Here is a 19261-nt window from a genome sequence, read left to right as displayed (position 1 = left end):
CACTATTGTAGAGGGAGGTGAGCACAGACACTATTGTAGAGGGGGGTGAGCACAGACACTATTGTAGAGGGAGGTGAGCACAGACACTATTGTAGAGGGGGGTGAGCACAGACACTATTGTAGAGGGAGGTGAGCACAGACACTATTGTAGAGGGGGGTGAGCACAGACACTATTGTAGAGGGAGGTGAGCACAGACACTATTGTAGAGGGAGGTGAGCACAGACACTATTGTAGAGGGGGGTGAGCACAGACACTATTGTAGAGGGAGGTGAGCACAGACACTATTGTAGAGGGGGGTGAGCACAGACACTATTGTAGAGGGAGGTGAGCACAGACACTATTGTAGAGGGGGGTGAGCACAGACACTATTGTAGAGGGAGGTGAGCACAGACACTATTGTAGAGGGGGGTGAGCACAGACACTATTGTAGAGGGAGGTGAGCACAGACACTATTGTAGAGGGAGGTGAGCACAGACACTATTGTAGAGGGGGGTGAGCACAGACACTATTGTAGAGGGAGGTGAGCACAGACACTATTGTAGAGGGGGTAGAGGGGGGTGAGCACAGACACTATTGTACACGGGGTAGAGGGAGGTGAGCACAGACACTATTGTAGAGGGGGGTGAGCACAGACACTATTGTAGAGGGGGGTGAGCACAGACACTATTGTAGAGGGGGGTGAGCACAGACACTATTGTAGAGGGAGTGGAGAGGGAGGGAAACAAGGACAATGTTATTACAAACTATTACAAAACACAAAGGCGAACAGACACGATTCTAATAAATCAATACTGAACTAAATACCCAAAATATAATCAGCATAAAAAAAAATATTGCAAAGAGCGCCGCAGAGGAGGAGAATATGGCGGAGAAAGATAACTGGTGCATGGAGCCTAAGAGTCCCAGATTTAGGCTGTGTTCACACGATGCGTATTTCATGCGTTTCCGCGGCGTTTTTGCAGTTGCGTAAACGCCGCGGAAACGCATGAAAAACGCATGGTAGAAGGGAAGCAATGTTCCCCAATGGAAATCCGCATGTGCTGTGCCCATGATGCGGATTTTTCCGCAGCGTTAACGCTGCGGTCAAAAATCCGCAGCATGTCAATTAATTTTGCGGAAACGCGGCGATTTCGCCGCCATTGACTTGCATTAGAACGCGCCAATTCCGCAAGACAGCATTTGTACTTGCGTAATTGGTGCGTTCTAATGTGCGGATGGTACCCGGGTGTGGAGGAGAGGAGAGTCTCATCCACACCCAGGTACCATTAAAAAACCTGTAAAAGAAGAATAAAATAAAAAATAAATGTATTCTTACCTTCTGTCGGCCCGCGCTGCGCTCCCGCTTGGTTCCCGGCACTTGCAGTGAGTTGTAGGACCTGCGGTGACGTCAGAGTCATGTGACGGGTCACGTGACGCTGACGTCGGCAGGTCTTTCAATTCAAAGTTGCCGGCGAGGGAGAACAGATTGAGCAGGACAGCGCGGGCCATCAGAGGTAAGTACATACACTCTCTCGGTTCACACTGTATAAATCCATGCTGTTTGCATGGATTTATATAGTGTGACCTAGTTATCAAGCACTTTCCAGGTGATGCTAACATCGCCTGGAAAGCGCTTGTGAATCTGCATGCGGAAACGCATGTGAATCTGCATGTGGATCCGCATGTATTCTGCAGGAAAAACGCATGCACAATCTGCATGCGTTTTTTCTGCCAGGGAGATGCAGAAATGATGCAGAAATTTTCTGCTTCATTTCTGCATCGTGTGCACATAGCCTAACTGTAATGGAGGGCAGTGAGGGGACAGTATAATGGGGGCAGATGGAGAGAAGCATAGTACAGAGTAAGGTTCATTATAGAGTAGGGGGCAGCGTGGTTGGGGTACTGAATATAGCGGGGCGGGGGAGCCAGTGGGGAGGAAGCCGAAGTGACGTAGTCACAGTGTGGAGGGTATAGCTGATAAGGGTAGACGGTGTGCCGGTTACACTTTATAAGGGAGGGCGCTGTGGACAATATACCTTAAGTGCCACAACATGTGCATGGGGGACGATTATGGGAAGAAGAGACCATACAAGTAACTGTCACGTAATAATTTAATGAAACTGCATCCACAACAATACCAGTGTCCGGCGCCCCTGAGGGGTCACATCCCGCTGCCCTGCGACTCATCCAGCGTCTCCGAGTTCATAAATAGAATAATAATAATAATAATAAAATATTTGCAGTAGACGATCACATGAGGCAACGAAAGTGGCGGCGGTAGCGGGCGCCAGCAACACCTGGAAGAAATACTGTCACTCACAACAATGGCGAGAGTCTGTCAGCAGCACGGAGCAGTACATCCCTGGCACACATATATACAGCGGCCGCCGTCACAGTGAATCCTGATTCTCCTTGTGCAATGAGGCACTCAGTGGGGGAGGGGAATCGTAGGACAGTAGCCCCCCGGGCCGGGGCAGACAGCCACATTCTCCCGGAGGGTGGAATAGACAGTGTGTAGCTTCCGTCACAATGTATTCTGCACCAGTGCGGCCACTGGAAATCCCTGGACGTAGTGTGACCTGTGCGCCAGGACAGAGGCGGCATCTGTGCCAGTCTAGAGGGTAATGGACCATCCTAGATCTTGGAGCTCAGAGATGAGTGGCCCTGGGGGGTCCGCTGCGGGCCGTCTGGTTGTGAGGCCTCCTCTGTACGACATCCTGCTCACTGACAGTCATCTTGATTGTGTTTTTCCGGCTCCTCGGTCGCCTCCGTTTTGCAGAGTCTGTAGCTGGGGGGTCCTGTTTCCGGGGGGCACTGGTGGCTTTGGTCTCCGGCTCCTCCTGTTGGACCCTCCTGGAGGGGTCTGCCGCCTGGGCAGGGGCAGCCGCGGAGTTGTTGATGGAGGACTGAATGGATACAGTTAATCTTCCCCTGGTGGAGCCGACATTAGTGCTGTTACTGTACGTTTTCACCGGTGGGGGGGTAGGGCCCCTTGTTCTCAGGGGTTTCTGGGATCTGGGGTCCACGCCGATATCCACGGTCAGGTTTGTATACAAGGGCTCCAGCTCTCTGGACAGACGCGTGTAGGTCAGGGAGTTCATCCCATCCTGAGTCCACATCCTCTGGGTACGGATCAGCAGATCGAACCTGTGGGGAAAGGGGCAACACTGATTAGATACAATAATGGGGTACTGGCCCTTTAAAGGGAATCACATTGTGCTACAGACCAATCCAGGGCACGGTTGTCACCATGTAGCTGCACCTACAAGCGTACACCAGTTGCATCCAGAGTTGAAGTCACTATCATCATGCGCAACTCACCTTCAGAGCTGCACTCACTAAGCTATAGCCAGGTTAATACATCTTATAGTCTCCTGTCACATCCAGAGCTGCAATCAATGTCCATGCACGAGACACATCCAGATCTGCAGTCACTACACTTGTGCACCAGCCGCATTCAAAGATGCACTCACTACACTCGTTGCCTTCAGAGCAGCACTCACTAATACATCTTATACACTCCTGCCACATTATGAGCTGCATTCACTATTTACATGCACCAGTTGCTTCCAGAGCTGCAGTAACTACACTTGTGCACCACTCGCGTTCAGATCTGCAATGATTTCACTTGGGCATCAGTCGCCTTCAGAGCTGCACTCACTATGCTAGAGCAAGGTTAATACATCTCGTATCCTCATGTCACCTGCACCATTCTAACCACAGTCCTGCTGCTTCGCTGTTAGCGCTCAGCCCCCGGTATCACGCTTGCTGTAGTGAATTGTGGGATGTCAGCACTATGTCTGTATGCAGTGGTCCTCCGCGGCTCATGTACAGGCTCCCGGCAGCTCAGGATCCCTCTGATCCGGATCATCGCAGGCTTCTTACCTTTCCCTTTCTGATCTCATTAGAGTCTTTCCTGCTCGTTATCCAGGAGCCTCCTGATAGACTTGTCCTTACATCACATCTCTGCTTGTTGACTACTGACTCCCCTGACCCAATACTTCTCACAGCAGAAGGTTTGTTACAGTGTATTAGTGTCGATAACACAATCAGCCCCCTTGTTTCAGTGTAATGAGGGGAACCGGCTCCATGTTTAGAGGAGGATGATGGGTGTCGTGGACCTCACCGGTGAGGGTTCTCCTCGTTCCCCCTGTCGCCCTTGTGCTTCACCATCTTGTAATGGCCCACGGACACGGGCGGACGGCTGATCTTCATTCCTGCCAGACGGACCCTGCGCAGAGAGACAGAGGGTCAGAACTGCACAGCAAGTGACGTCTGCAGGAGGGGCACAGTACTGCACCTGCAGGGAGCGCCACACTGTACTGCCCCTACTGGAGGAAGAAAATAAAGAGGCTGACCATGGAGGATTAGATACAGGGCTCATACCCCAACGCGCGCTCCTACCTGGTGGCGATGTCGTCGTCCTCGCCTCCCCATCCCCAGTACTCATTGGGGAAGCCGTTCATCTTCATGTATTGTTCAGGGGTCAGGGCGGACACCCCCCCAAAATACTGTGGATACGGGAGGCTGTGGGGGTGAAGCAGATGATAAATACGGGGAGCACCTTGCCCCTCAACTATGAACTTTTTGGAATTTTATGAAAACCCCACACCCTAATACAGACGCCACCCATGGTTACATCCATACCGCCCCGAATACATGGTTACATTGTGCCTATATGCAGCCACCACAAGGGGGAGCTCTTTGTAGACAGATTCCAATGAGAGCCACATACCACATTCAGCGAGCGCTCACCCCCCGGAGGTGGCGGATGTCCACGGTCCTCACCTGTAGCTGAATTTGTTCATGGCGATGGAGGCATGCTTGGGGCTCCAGGGGTCACATACATACAAGTTGTGGTCATTCTCCGGGATGAGATCCACATCATGGAGGAAAAGGCAGTCCCAGTCCTCGTCCTTCATGGCCTCCTTCACCCCAACATTCAGGAGCTTAGCCCGATTGAATGTTGAGTTCCCCGACTGTGAAACATGGAGGATGTGAGGTGCGATGCACGCAAAAACATAAAGATGGAGGTATGTGGGAGCGGGGGCTCCTACCTGGTGTATGATGTAGATGCCATATTGCAGCTGCTGGCGCTGCAGGAACGGGTGCAGGTAGTAAAGCAAGTGCCGCAGGTGCGTCTCCCGGTTCCGGTGAGGGATGATCACAGCGGTTTTATGTTTCGACTCACAGTTTGGCGGTTGGTACCTACCGCCCGCTCTCACCAAGGGATTCTTCTCCTTTATCCGACGGAAGCTAGGGATCCGACTGAAGGTGACGGTTATAGGGCCCACTGAGGGGGGGGAAACACCATCAACTCATGTACATAGGGGACAGTATTATAGGAGTTATATTCTTGCACATAGGGGGCAGTATTATAGTAGTTATATTCTTGTACATAGGGGGCAGTATTATAGTAGTTATATTCTTGTACATAGGGGGCAGTATTATAGTAGTTATATTCTTGTACATAGGGGGCAGTATTATAGTAGTTATATTCTTGTACATAGGGGACAGTATTATAGGAGTTATATTCTTGCACATAGGAGCAGTATTATAGTAGTTATATTCTTGTACATAGGGGGCAGTATTATAGTAGTTATATTCTTGTACATAGGGGGCAGTATTATAGTAGTTATATTCTTGTACATAGGGAGCAGTATTATAGTAGTTATATTCTTGTACATAGGGAGCAGCATTATAGTAGTTATATTCTTGTACATAGGGGGCAGTATTATAGTAGTTATATTCTTGCACATAGGAGCAGTATTATAGTAGTTATATTCTTGTACATAGGGGGCAGTATTATAGTAGTTATATTCTTGTACATAGGGGGCAGTATTATAGTAGTTATATTCTTGCACATAGGGTGCAGTATTATAGTAGTTATATTCTTGTACATAGTGGCAGTATTATAGTAGCTATATTCTTGTACATAGGGGGCAGTATTATAGTAGTTATATTCTTGTACATAGAGGCAGTATTATAGTAGTTAGTAGTATAGTAGTGTTTTGCTACTCACACAAGTACGGTGATTTTTCTGGGCACCATGGCAGTAGTCCTCCCACTTGTGTCAGGGGGTGATGTGTGGACTGCAGGCGGGTGAGGTTGGTGTAAACATCATGGGTACGGGTATAGTCAAAGTTTGGCTCTGAAGATCGCCCAAAGATGGATGCCAGGCTGCGCAGACCACCGAATGAGAAATACACCATGAAGGCAAACTGGAAGCCGATCAGCATGGCCAGCGTGCACGGTCGTTCCAGGACACGGCGGATCATATTCCTCTACGGGACACAGACAGTGGAGTTACTACCTGCACAGTCACTACGGAGCAGAGCGACTAATAATGCCCAAGTACAAAGGTTTTACTGGTATTTATGGATTGTAAAAGAATTACCACCCGGTGGCCATACTTTCTGATGACTACAGGATTGTGTAACATCCAGAGAAGGAGCAGGTTCTCCTCAGACTCTGACTAATCCTGAGGTGTGGTGACATCAACCCAAATTATTCTGAATGGGGGATGGGGAACTGGTCCTGGATATGTAAAGTGTTCTGCAGCAGCTGAGGTGTGTATGAGGAGCACTATGTATCTAATCCCATCATGTGTGATACTTTCTAGTGCTGTGAACTGCCAGGGAAGTGACCTCGCAATATACATGGACAAGTAGAGAGCGACAGACCCCACATTACACATGGAGGACAGGTAGAGAGTGACAGACCCCACGCTACACATGGAGGACAGGTAGAGAGTGATAGACCCCACACTACACATGGAGGACAGGTACAGAGTGACAGACCCTACGCTACACATGGAGGACAGGTAGAGAGTGACAGACCCCACACTACACATGGAGAACTGGTAGAGAGTGACAGACCCCACACTACACATGGAGAACTGGTAGAGAGTGACAGACCCCACACTACACATGGAGGACAGGTAGAGAGTGACAGACCCCACACTACACATGGAGGACAGGTAGAGAGTGACAGACCCCACACTACACATGGAGGACAGGTAGAGAGTGACAGACCCCACACTACACATGGAGGACAGGTAGAGAGTGACAGACCCCACACTACACATGGAGAACAGGTAGAGAGTGACAGACCCCACACTACACATGGAGAACTGGTAGAGAGTGACAGACCCCACACTACACATGGAGAACTGGTAGAGAGTGACAGACCCCACACTACACATGGAGGACAGGTAGAGAGTGACAGACCCCACACTACACATGGAGGACAGGTAGAGAGTGACAGACCCCACACTACACATGGAGGACAGGTAGAGAGTGACAGACCCCACACTACACATGGAGGACAGGTAGAGAGTGACAGACCCCACACTACACATGGAGGACAGGTAGAGAGTGACAGACCCCGTACTACACATGGAGGACAGGTAGAGAGTGACAGACCCCACACTACACATGAAGGAGAGGTAGAGAGTGACAGACCCCACGCTACACATGGAGGACAGGTAGAGAGTGACAGACCCCACACTACACATGGAGGACAGGTAGACAGTGACAGACCCCGCACTAGACATGGAGGACAGGTAGAGAGTGACAGACCCCACGCTACACATGGAGGACAGGTAGAGAGTGACAGACCCCACACTACACATGGAGGACAGGTAGAGAGTGACAGACCCCACACTACACATGGAGGACAGGTAGAGAGTGACAGACCCCGTACTACACATGGAGGACAGGTAGAGAGTGACAGACCCCACACTACACATGGAGGACAGGTAGAGAGTGACAGACCCCACACTACACATGGAGGAGAGGTAGAGAGTGACAGACCCCACGCTACACATGGAGGACAGGTAGAGAGTGACAGACCCCACACTACACATGGAGGACAGGTAGACAGTGACAGACCCCGCACTAGACATGGAGGACAGGTACAGAGTGACAGACCCCACGCTACACATGGAGGACAGGTACAGAGTGACAGACCCCACGCTACACATGGAGGACAGGTACAGAGTGACAGACCCCACACTACACATGGAGGACAGGTAGAGAGTGACAGACCCCACGCTACACATGGAGGACAGGTACAGAGTGACAGACCCTACGCTACACATGGAGGACAGGTAGACAGTGACAGACCCCGCACTAGACATGGAGGACAGGTAGAGAGTGACAGAGCCCACACTACACATGGAGAACTGGTAGAGAGTGAGACCCCACACTACACATGGAGGACAGGTAGAGAGTGACAGACCCCACACTACACATGGAGGACAGGTAGAGAGTGACAGACCCCACACTACACATGGAGGACAGGTAGAGAGTGACAGACCCCACACTACACATGGAGGACAGGTAGAGAGTGACAGACCCCGTACTACACATGGAGGACAGGTAGAGAGTGACAGACCCCACACTACACATGAAGGAGAGGTAGAGAGTGACAGACCCCACGCTACACATGGAGGAGAGGTAGAGAGTGACAGACCCCACGCTACACATGGAGGACAGGTAGAGAGTGACAGACCCCACACTACACATGGAGGACAGGTAGACAGTGACAGACCCCGCACTAGACATGGAGGACAGGTAGAGAGTGACAGACCCCACGCTACACATGGAGGACAGGTACAGAGTGACAGACCCTACGCTACACATGGAGGACAGGTAGAGAGTGACAGACCCCACACTACACATGGAGGACAGGTAGAGAGTGACAGACCCCACGCTACACATGGAGGACAGGTACAGAGTGACAGACCCTACGCTACACATGGAGGACAGGTAGACAGTGACAGACCCCGCACTAGACATGGAGGACAGGTAGAGAGTGACAGACCCCACACTACACATGGAGGACAGGTAGAGAGTGACAGACCCCACACTACACATGGAGGACAGGTAGAGAGCGTCAGACCCCACACTACAAATGGATGACAGGTAGAGAGTGACAGACCCCGCACTACACATGGAGGACAGGTAGAGAGTGACAGATCCCACACTACACATGGAGGACAGGTAGAGAGTGACAGACTACACATGGAGGACAGGTAGAGAGTGACAGACCCCGCACTACACATGGAGGACAGGTAGAGAGTGACAGACCCCACACTACACATGGAGGACAGGTAGAGAGTGACAGACCCCACACTACACATGGAGGAGAGGTAGAGAGTGACAGACCCCACACTACACATGGAAGACAGGTAGAGAGTGACAGACCCCACACTACACATGGAGGAGAGCTAGAGAGTGACAGACCCCGCACTACACATGGAGGAGAGGTAGAGAGTGACAGACCCCACACTACACATGGAGGAGAGGTAGAGAGTGACAGACCCCACACTACACATGGAGGACAGGTAGAGAGTGACAGACCCCACACTACACATGGAGGACAGGTAGAGAGTGACAGACCCCACACTACACATGGAGGACAGGTAGAGAGTGACAGACCCCACACTACACATGGAGGAGAGGTAGAGAGTGACAGACCCCACACTACACATGGAGGAGAGGTAGAGAGTGACAGACCCCACACTACACATGGAGGACAGGTAGAGAGTGACAGACCCCGCACTACACATGGATGACAGGTAGAGAGTGACAGACCCCGCACTACACATGGAGGACAGGTAGAGAGTCACAGATCCCACACTACACATGGAGGACAGGTAGAAAGTGACAGACCCCACACTACACATGGAGGACAGGTAGAGAGTGACAGACTACACATGGAGGACAGGTAGAGAGTGACAGACCCCACACTACACATGGAGGACAGGTACAGAGTGACAGACCCCGTACTACACATGGAGGACAGGTAGAGAGTGACAGACCCCACACTACACATGAAGGAGAGGTAGAGAGTGACAGACCCCACGCTACACATGGAGGAGAGGTAGAGAGTGACAGACCCCACGCTACACATGGAGGACAGGTAGAGAGTGACAGACCCCACACACTACACATGGATGACAGGTAGAGAATGACAGACCCCACACACTACACATGGAGGACAGGTAGAGAGTGGCAGACCCCGCACTACACATGGAGGACAGGTACAGAGTGACAGACCCTACGCTACACATGGAGGACAGGTAGAGAGTGACAGACCCCGCACTACACATGGAGGACAGGTACAGAGTGACAGACCCTACGCTACACATGGAGGACAGGTAGAGAGTGACAGACCCCACACTACACATAGAGGACAGGTAGAGAGTGACAGACCCCGCACTACACATGGAGGACAGGTAGAGAGTGACAGACCCCATAATACACATGGAGGACAGGTAGAGAGTGACAGACCCCACACACTACACATGGAGGACAGGGAGAGTAAAGTGAAGGCAGCCATTGTATGCGCTGGATGTGGTGGGAGCTGTGAGTATATAGTTTGTTCTGGGGTCTTTTCGTTAAGTCTGGTTCTTCATAAAGGCCGCAGCTTGTGTGTCACCATGTGCAGATCTCTTCCACTCAGACATAAATGGTTACACCGGATGATAGAGGCCGGACGCCACCATAACGTGACACAAGGGGAGATGAGGGGGACGTTATATAATGTGCCACCCAGGAGATGAGGGGACGGTATATAATGTGCCACCCAGGAGATGAGGGGGACGGTATATAATATGACACCCAGGAGATGAGGGGGACGGTATATAATGTGACACCCAGGAGATGAGGGAGACGGTATATAATGTGCCACCCAGGAGATGAGGGGGACGGTATATAATGTGCCACCCAGGAGATGAGGGGGACGGTATATAATGTGCCACCCAGGAGATGAGGGGGACGGTATATAATGTGCCACCCAGGAGATGAGGGGGACAGTATATAATGTGCCACCCGGGAGATGAGGGGACAGTATATAATGTGCCACCCGGGAGATGAGGGGGACGGTATATAATGTGCCACCCGGGAGATGAGGGGGACGGTATATAATGTGCCACCTGGGAGATGAGGGGGACGGTATATAATGTGACACCCAGGAGATGAGGGGATGGTATATAGTGTGCCACCCAGGAGATGAGGGGACGGTATATAATGTGGCACCCAGGAGATGAGGGGACGGTATATAATGTGGCACCCAGGAGATGAGGGGGACGGTATATAATGTGCCACCCGGGAGATGAGGGGGACGGTATAAAATGTGCCACCCGGGAGATGAGGGGACGGTATATAATGTGCCACCCGGGAGATGAGGGGACGGTATATAATGTGCCACCCGGGAGATGAGGGGACAGTATATAATGTGCCACCCGGGAGATGAGGGGGACAGTATATAATGTGACACCCAGGAGATGAGGGGATGGTATATAGTGTGCCACCCAGGAGATGAGGGGACGGTATATAATGTGGCACCCAGGAGATGAGGGGACGGTATATAATGTGCCACCCAGGAGATGAGGGGACGGTATATAATGTGCCACCCAGGAGATGAGGGGGACGGTATATAATGTGCCACCCAGGAGATGAGGGGGACGGTATATAATGTGCCACCCAGGAGATGAGGGGGACGGTATATAATGTGCCACCCAGGAGATGAGGGGGACGGTATATAATGTGCCACCCAGGAGATGAGGGGGACGGTATATAATGTGCCACCCAGGAGATGAGGGGAACGGTATATAATGTGACACCCAGGAGATGAGGGGGACGGTATATAATGTGACACCCAGGAGATGAGGGGGACGGTATATAATGTGACACCCAGGAGATGAGGGGACGGTATATAATGTGACACCCAGGAGATGAGGGGGACGGTATATAATGTGCCACCTAGGAGATCAGGGGACGGTATATAATGTGACACCCAGGAGATGAGGGGACGGTATATAATGTGCTACCCAGGAGATGAGGGGACGGTATATAATGTGACACCCAGGAGATGAGGGGGACGGTATATAGTGTGACACCCAGGAGATGAGGGGACGGTATATAATGTGACTGATAACAGAGAGCAATAGACTGCATGTAGCTGGGCAGAGAAGACCCATTGGATGCAAGGACCCAAAATCAGCCATCAGATGCAATCTCCCCCCGGCCAGGACTCCTGACCAGAACACGCTGCATTGGAAACAGTCAGCAGGACAGGTGGCTCCACATCACCAATCACAGTTGCCATGGAAACATGAGCTTCCTCAGTGTCAATCAGGGGCTGGAAAGCTGGATTGTCCCATTAACTCCTCGCTCGCTTCTAAGTGGAACTGAAAATGTAAAATATCACAAAATACATGGAAATATCCACTAGACGTGTCCAGAGCCCCCACCGCCACCGCACCGCCGAGCCACGAGCGCGTGATGACCAGGAAACGTATGTAGATGTGTGTGTGTGTGTGTGTAGATGTGTGTGTGTAGATATATGTGTGTGTGTAGATATATGTGTGTGTGTGTATGTATGTGTGTAGATATATGTGTGTGTGTGTATGTATGTGTGTAGATATGTGTGTGTGTGTATGTATGTGTGTAGATATGTGTGTGTGTGTGTATGTATGTGTGTGTGTATGTATGTGTGTAGATATGTGTGTGTGTATGTATGTGTGTAGATATATGTGTGTGTGTATGTGTGTAGATATGTGTGTGTGTGTATGTGTGTAGATATATGTGTGTGTGTGTATGTGTGTAGATATATGTGTGTGTGTATGTGTGTAGATATATGTGTGTGTGTGTGTGTGTGTGTGTGTGTGTGTGTGTGTGTAGATATATGTGTGTGTGTGTGTGTGTGTGTAGATGTGTGTGTAGATGTGTGTGTGTGTGTAGATGTGTGTGTAGATGTGTGTGTGTGTGTGTAGATGTGTGTGTAGATGTGTGTGTGTGTCTGTGTGTGTGTGTCTGTGTGTGTGTGTAGATGTGTGTGTGTGTGTGTGTGTAGATGTGTGTGTAGATGTGTGTGTGTAGATGTGTGTGTAGATGTGTGTGTGTGTGTGTAGATGTGTGTGTGTGTGTGTGTAGATGTGTGTGTGTGTGTAGATGTGTATGTGTATGTGTGTGTAGATGTGTGTGTATGTGTGTGTAGATGTGTGTGTGTGTGTGTGTGTGTGTAGATGTGTGTGTGTGTGTGTAGATGTGTATGTGTATGTGTGTGTGTGTAGATGTGTGTGTGTGTGTGTGTGTGTGTAGATGTGTGTGTGTGTGTAGATGTGTGTGTGTGTAGATGTGTGTGTGTGTGTAGATGTGTGTGTGTGTGTGTAGATGTGTATGTGTATGTGTGTGTAGATGTGTGTGTATGTGTGTGTAGATGTGTGTGTGTGTGTGTAGATGTGTGTGTGTGTGTGTAGATGTGTATGTGTATGTGTGTAGATGTGTGTGTGTGTGTGTGTGTGTGTGTGTGTAGATGTGTGTGTGTGTGTGTAGATGTGTGTGTGTGTAGATGTGTGTGTGTGTGTAGATGTGTGTGTGTGTGTGTAGATGTGTGTGTGTGTGTAGATGTGTGTGTGTGTAGATGTGTGTGTAGATGTGTGTGTGTAGATGTGTGTGTGTGTGTAGATGTGTGTGTGTGTGTGTAGATGTGTGTGTAGATGTGTGTGTGTGTGTAGATGTGTGTGTGTGTAGATGTGTGTGTGTGTGTGTAGATGTGTGTGTGTGTGTGTAGATGTGTGTGTGTGTGTAGATGTGTGTGTGTAGATGTGTGTGTAGATGTGTGTGTGTGTGTAGATGTGTGTGTGTGTAGATGTGTATGTGTGTGTGTGTGTAGATGTGTGTGTGTGTGTAGATGTGTGTGTAGATGTGTGTGTGTGTGTGTGTGTGTGTAGATGTGTGTGTGTGTGTAGATGTGTGTGTGTGTGTGTAGATGTGTGTGTGTGTGTAGATGTGTGTGTGTGTGTAGATGTGTATGTGTATGTGTGTGTGTAGATGTGTGTGTAGATGTGTGTGTAGATGTGTGTGTGTGTGTGTGTGTGTAGATGTGTGTGTGTGTGTAGATGTGTATGTGTATGTGTGTGTGTGTAGATGTGTGTGTGTGTGTAGATGTGTGTGTGTGTGTGTAGATGTGTGTGTGTGTGTGTGTAGATGTGTGTGTGTAGATGTGTGTGTGTGTGTGTAGATGTGTGTGTGTGTGTAGATGTGTGTGTAGATGTGTGTGTGTGTGTAGATGTGTGTGTGTGTGTAGATGTGTGTGTGTGTGTGTGTAGATGTGTGTGTGTAGATGTGTGTGTGTGTGTGTAGATGTGTGTGTGTGTGTAGATGTGTGTGTAGATGTGTGTGTGTGTGTAGATGTGTGTGTGTGTGTAGATGTGTGTGTGTGTGTGTAGATGTGTGTGTGTGTGTAGATGTGTGTGTGTGTAGATGTGTGTGTAGATGTGTGTGTGTGTGTAGATGTGTATGTGTGTGTGTGTGTAGATGTGTGTGTGTGTGTAGATGTGTGTGTGTAGATGTGTGTGTAGATGTGTGTGTGTGTGTAGATGTGTGTGTGTGTAGATGTGTGTGTGTGTGTGTGTGTAGATGTGTGTGTGTGTGTAGATGTGTATGTGTATGTGTGTGTGTAGATGTGTGTGTATGTGTGTGTAGATGTGTGTGTGTAGATGTGTGTGTAGATGTGTGTGTGTGTAGATGTGTGTGTGTGTGTAGATGTGTATGTGTATGTGTGTGTGTGTAGATGTGTGTGTGTGTGTAGATGTGTGTGTGTGTGTGTGTGTAGATGTGTGTGTGTAGATGTGTGTGTGTGTGTGTAGGTGTGTGTGTGTGTGTGTAGATGTGTGTGTAGATGTGTGTGTGTGTGTAGATGTGTGTGTGTAGATGTGTGTGTGTGTGTAGATGTGTGTGTGTGTAGATGTGTGTGTAGATGTGTGTGTGTGTGTAGATGTGTGTGTGTAGATGTGTGTGTAGATGTGTGTGTGTGTGTAGATGTGTGTGTGTAGATGTGTGTGTAGATGTGTGTGTGTGTAGATGTGTGTGTGTGTGTGTAGATGTGTGTGTGTGTGTGTGTGTAGATGTGTGTGTGTGTGTAGATGTGTATGTGTGTGTGTAGATGTGTGTGTATGTGTGTGTAGATGTGTGTGTGTGTAGATGTGTGTGTGTGTGTGTGTGTAGATGTGTATGTGTGTGTGTGTGTGTGTAGATGTGTGTGTGTGTGTGTAGATGTGTGTGTGTGTGTGTAGATGTGTGTGTGTGTGTAGATGTGTGTGTGTGTGTGTGTAGATGTGTGTGTAGATGTGTGTGTGTGTGTAGATGTGTGTGTAGATGTGTGTGTGTGTGTAGATGTGTGTGTGTGTGTAGATGTGTGTGTAGATGTGTGTGTGTGTGTGTGTGTAGATGTGTGTGTGTGTGTGTGTAGATGTGTGTGTAGATGTGTGTGTGTGTAGATGTGTGTGTGTGTGTAGATGTGTGTGTGTATAGATGTGTGTGTGTGTGTAGATGTGTGTGTGTGTAGATGTGTGTGTAGATGTGTGTAGATGTGTGTGTAGATGTGTGTGTGTGTGTGTGTGTAGATGTGTGTGTGTGTGTGTGTGTGTGTGTGTGTGTACGTGTGTGTGTGTGTAGATGTGTGTGTGTGTGTAGATGTGTGTGTGTGTGTAGATGTGTGTGTGTGTGTGTAGATGTGTGTGTGTAGATGTGTGTGTGTGTGTAGATGTGTGTGTGTGTGTGTAGATGTGTGTGTGTAGATGTGTGTGTGTGTGTAGATGTGTGTGTGTGTGTGTAGATGTGTGTGTGTAGATGTGTGTGTGTGTGTAGATGTGTGTGTGTAGATGTGTGTGTACGTGTAGATGTGTGTGTGTGTGTAGATGTGTGTGTGTGTGATGTGTGTGTGTAGATGTGTGTGTGTAGATGTGTGTGTGTACGTGTGTACATACATATAATAATGTAAATATTTGCAAAGAAAAATCCACAATGATAAAATAAATATTTTGTTCATTAAAAAAAGAAAAAAAAAATAGTATATGCAACTGAAAGAAAAATAAATAATGAAAAAAAATAAAATATATAAAATGCATAAAAAAGCAATTAGAAAATAGCAAAGAAATTAATAAATGATCATTGTTGAGGATCCTTCTTCCCCACCTGCTGGGAGTGTGATGGATGCCACTACTCCCCCTATCATCCTCACACACCCACATCATTACATAACAGCCAGCTTCCATTTTTGGGGTATGTTTTGGCGTTTCCTATAGCTCCACTGTACGCTGTAGCGATGTACACTTCCATACTCGCCGCTGCATTGGGCGACATAACATGATGCCGCTGCCCAGAAGAGCTTGCACTCTGTGCACGGTGAGGCTGGTATGTGTGATGGGGGCAGGTGCAGAGCGTTGCGCCTGGGGGTGGCGGAGCACTCACCTGCAGATCTTCAGCCCTGGGATCAGAGGTAATAGGGCTGGCAGCAGCAGCAGCAGAACGTCTCTGTCATGGCCCCAGTGTCTCCCCTCCCTTCCTCTTTGGTTTCTGGTCGCTCCTCCCCCGCCATCCTCCTCCTCTGCTTCCCCATACAGGCAGTGAGCGGCAGCTGCAGAGCGTGCCCTCGCCCACTGATGCCCGGGGACCTGCAGGCGGGCCCTGCTGGTTTCTGGGCAGTCACCTGGCCGGTTTGCACCTGGGCGATCCGCACTCCACTGTTTTTGGATCAATTTACAAATTCCTTGGAGTTGACGACGCGAAGGAACAAATAGGCGAGGCTGGCACTGACAGACGGGCACAGGGCGGCACATTTCTACAGGCCTGGCGCCCCATTCTGCTTCCGCCATCAGTAAACACATTGCGCAAATATTTTCGAGTCAAAACTAAAAAAACAAATAATAATAATCACGTAGGTAGGATGAGACAGCAGCATCCAATAATCCGGAATATTTAATAATCTGGCACCTACCGGGGGGCGGAACTATTCCGGGACATTACACCGCCAGCCGTTATTACAGCACAATCCTGCAGGAAAGAGACAGGAGAATGAAAAGCGGTTCAATTATTAAAATACATAAAAATAACCCTGAACAAGGAGGAATAGTCAAGCCCCGCCCTCCTGACTCTTCCCTGGATGTTACAAGATGTTATTCTGTGTACGGCACCCAGAGTATATCCCTAAGAGGGCACGAGGACTCACAGTGTGGAGGCATGACAGCCCACCAGACACGAGAGACGCCGGCGCCACCCACAGGAGTCCACGCAGGATAGGAACGACAAAAAGTAACAGGTGATAATGCTGAGATTACTGTGAGCAAGGGGAACGGGCCGAGACCCCCAAAATGTACCGCATGGAAACGGAGAATGTCACCCATCACTGAGAATGCCGCCTATCCATCACCAGAGATCAGCAGTGACATCACTGAGAATGCCGCCTATCCATCACCAGAGATCAGCGGTGACATCACTGAGAATGCCGCCTATCCATCACTAGAGATCAGCAGTGACATCACTGAGAATGCCGCCTATCCATCACTAGAGATCAGCAGTGACATCACTGAGAATGCCGCCTATCCATCACCAGAGATCAGCGGTGACATCACTGAGAATGCCGCCTATCCATCACCAGAGATCAGCGGTGACATCACTGAGAATGCCGCCTATCCATCACCAGAGATCAACGGTGACATCACTGAGAATGCCGCCTATCCATCACTAGAGATCAGCGGTGACATCACTGAGAATGCCTCCTATCCATCACTAGAGATCAGCGGTGACATCACTGAGAATGCCGCCTATCCATCACTAGAGATCAGCGGTGACATCACTGAGAATGCCGCCTATCCATCACTAGAGATCAGCGGTGACATCACTGAGAATGCCGCCTATCCATCACTAGAGATCAGCGGTGACATCACTGAGAATGCCGCCTATCCATCACTAGAGATCAGCGGTGACATCACTGAGAATGCCGCCTATCCATCACTAGAGATCAGCGGTGACATCACTGAGAATGCCGCCTATCCATCACTAGAGATCAGCGGTGACATCACTGAGAATGCCGCCTATCCATCACTAGAGATCAGCGGTGACATCACTGAGAATGTCGCCTATCCATCACTAGAGATTAGCGGTGACATCACTGAGAATGCCGCCTATCCATCACTAGAGATCAGCGGTGACATCACTGAGAATGCCGCCTATCCATCACTAGAGATCAGCGGTGACATCACTGAGAATGCCGCCTATCCATCACTAGAGATCAGCGGTGACTCCTGTACGGCCTCTCTGGGTGCGGGGGAGCTGTGTACACTGTATGGTGTTTCTCACATCCGGATCCTTAACCTCCACAAATATTTACATGACATTTCCATGAGTCCTCGCCGACGTCGCTGCTTTGTGTGACACTGATCCCTGTGACATGTCGGGGAGAGCAGCAGTGGATCACCTTCCCCTGTGGTGGGGGCGGCCATAGTGACGGTCACCCAGATTTCTTGGAAAAGGCTAGGAAGACTCCAGTGCTGTTAAATTTTACTTCAAGGGGAAGTCCACTATGACCTTACTGCCCCAGGTGTCCTCCTCGGCCGCTCTATGTGGAGGGCTCCGCTGTAAGTGAGAACGTCACAGGTTTACATGGATGAAGGATATTTTCTGGTCACACAGTGTAGTGTCTGTGACGTCTCCTCACCTGCTGCAGGCGCCGCTCATCACTTTACAGCAGTAAGTGGTTAAAGTCTAATAAAGGTGATGACACCAGAGCCCCCTGCTGGTCACAGGCACAACTACACACATATCAGGGAGAAAGGTCACCACAGTGTACACCAGGAAGCATCACCACTGGGGGGGTAGCAGGGCACCGACACTAGGGAGGGTGGAAGAGAGAGGAGAGCGGGACGCCGACACTCGGGGCGGAGGGGAGAGCGGGACGCCGACACTCGGGGCGGAGGGGAGAGCGGGACGCCGACACTCGGGGCGGAGGGGAGAGCGGGACGCCGACACTCGGGGCGGAGGGGAGAGCGGGACGCCGACACTCGGGGCGGAGGGGAGAGCGGGGCGCCGACACTCGGGGCGGAGGGGAGAGCGGGGCGCCGACACTCGGGGCGGAGGGGAGAGCGGGGCGCCGACACTCGGGGCGGAGGGGAGAGCGGGGCGCCGACACTCGGGGCGGAGGGGAGAGCGGGGCGCCGACACTCGGGGCGGAGGGGAGAGCGGGGCGCCGACACTCGGGGCGGAGGGGAGAGCGGGACGCCGACACTCGGGGCGGAGGGGAGAGCGGGACGCCGACACTCGGGGGTGGAGGGGAGAGCGGGACGCCGACACTCGGGGGTGGAGCAGGATATTTGGAGTGCAGTATAATATTCGGGCAGCACATACTTGCAGTGTCGGGATTTCTTGGTCAGTGCTGCCCCGGTGGTCCGGTGACAGTATAGCGTCGGCACTCAGTGACCACACGGAGACG

General features: G+C 50.4%; 1 protein-coding gene across 2 annotated transcripts; it reads right to left on the bottom strand.

Moving 5' to 3' along the window:
* Positions 1 to 2077: 2077 nt before the first annotated feature.
* Positions 2078 to 16547, bottom strand: B4GALT3 (beta-1,4-galactosyltransferase 3). 2 transcript variants are annotated; one of them, XM_073639265.1, is made up of 8 exons: positions 16246 to 16547; positions 12031 to 12179; positions 6003 to 6264; positions 5038 to 5273; positions 4769 to 4959; positions 4385 to 4507; positions 4107 to 4211; positions 2078 to 3127 (listed from the first exon to the last, which is right to left on the bottom strand). In XM_073639265.1, the coding sequence occupies exons 2-8, from the start codon at positions 12043 to 12045 to the stop codon at positions 2629 to 2631; spliced, it is 1431 nt and encodes a 476-aa protein (XP_073495366.1). In that variant the 5' UTR covers positions 12046 to 12179; positions 16246 to 16547; the 3' UTR covers positions 2078 to 2628. The 2 variants fall into 2 exon arrangements, with proteins under 2 accessions (XP_073495366.1, XP_073495368.1); XM_073639267.1 differs by lacking the exon at positions 12031 to 12179 and having other exon boundaries at positions 16246 to 16544.
* Between the last annotated feature and the right edge of the window lie 2714 nt (positions 16548 to 19261).

The sequence above is a fragment of the Phyllobates terribilis genome, unplaced genomic scaffold, assembly GCF_046119375.1.
Source record: "Phyllobates terribilis strain yellow unplaced genomic scaffold, ASM4611937v1 Scaffold_7__3_contigs__length_470593459, whole genome shotgun sequence".
Taxonomy (NCBI): domain Eukaryota; kingdom Metazoa; phylum Chordata; class Amphibia; order Anura; family Dendrobatidae; genus Phyllobates; species Phyllobates terribilis.
Note: the sequence above shows the minus strand (reverse complement) of the source record. Positions and strands in the feature narration are given on the sequence as shown.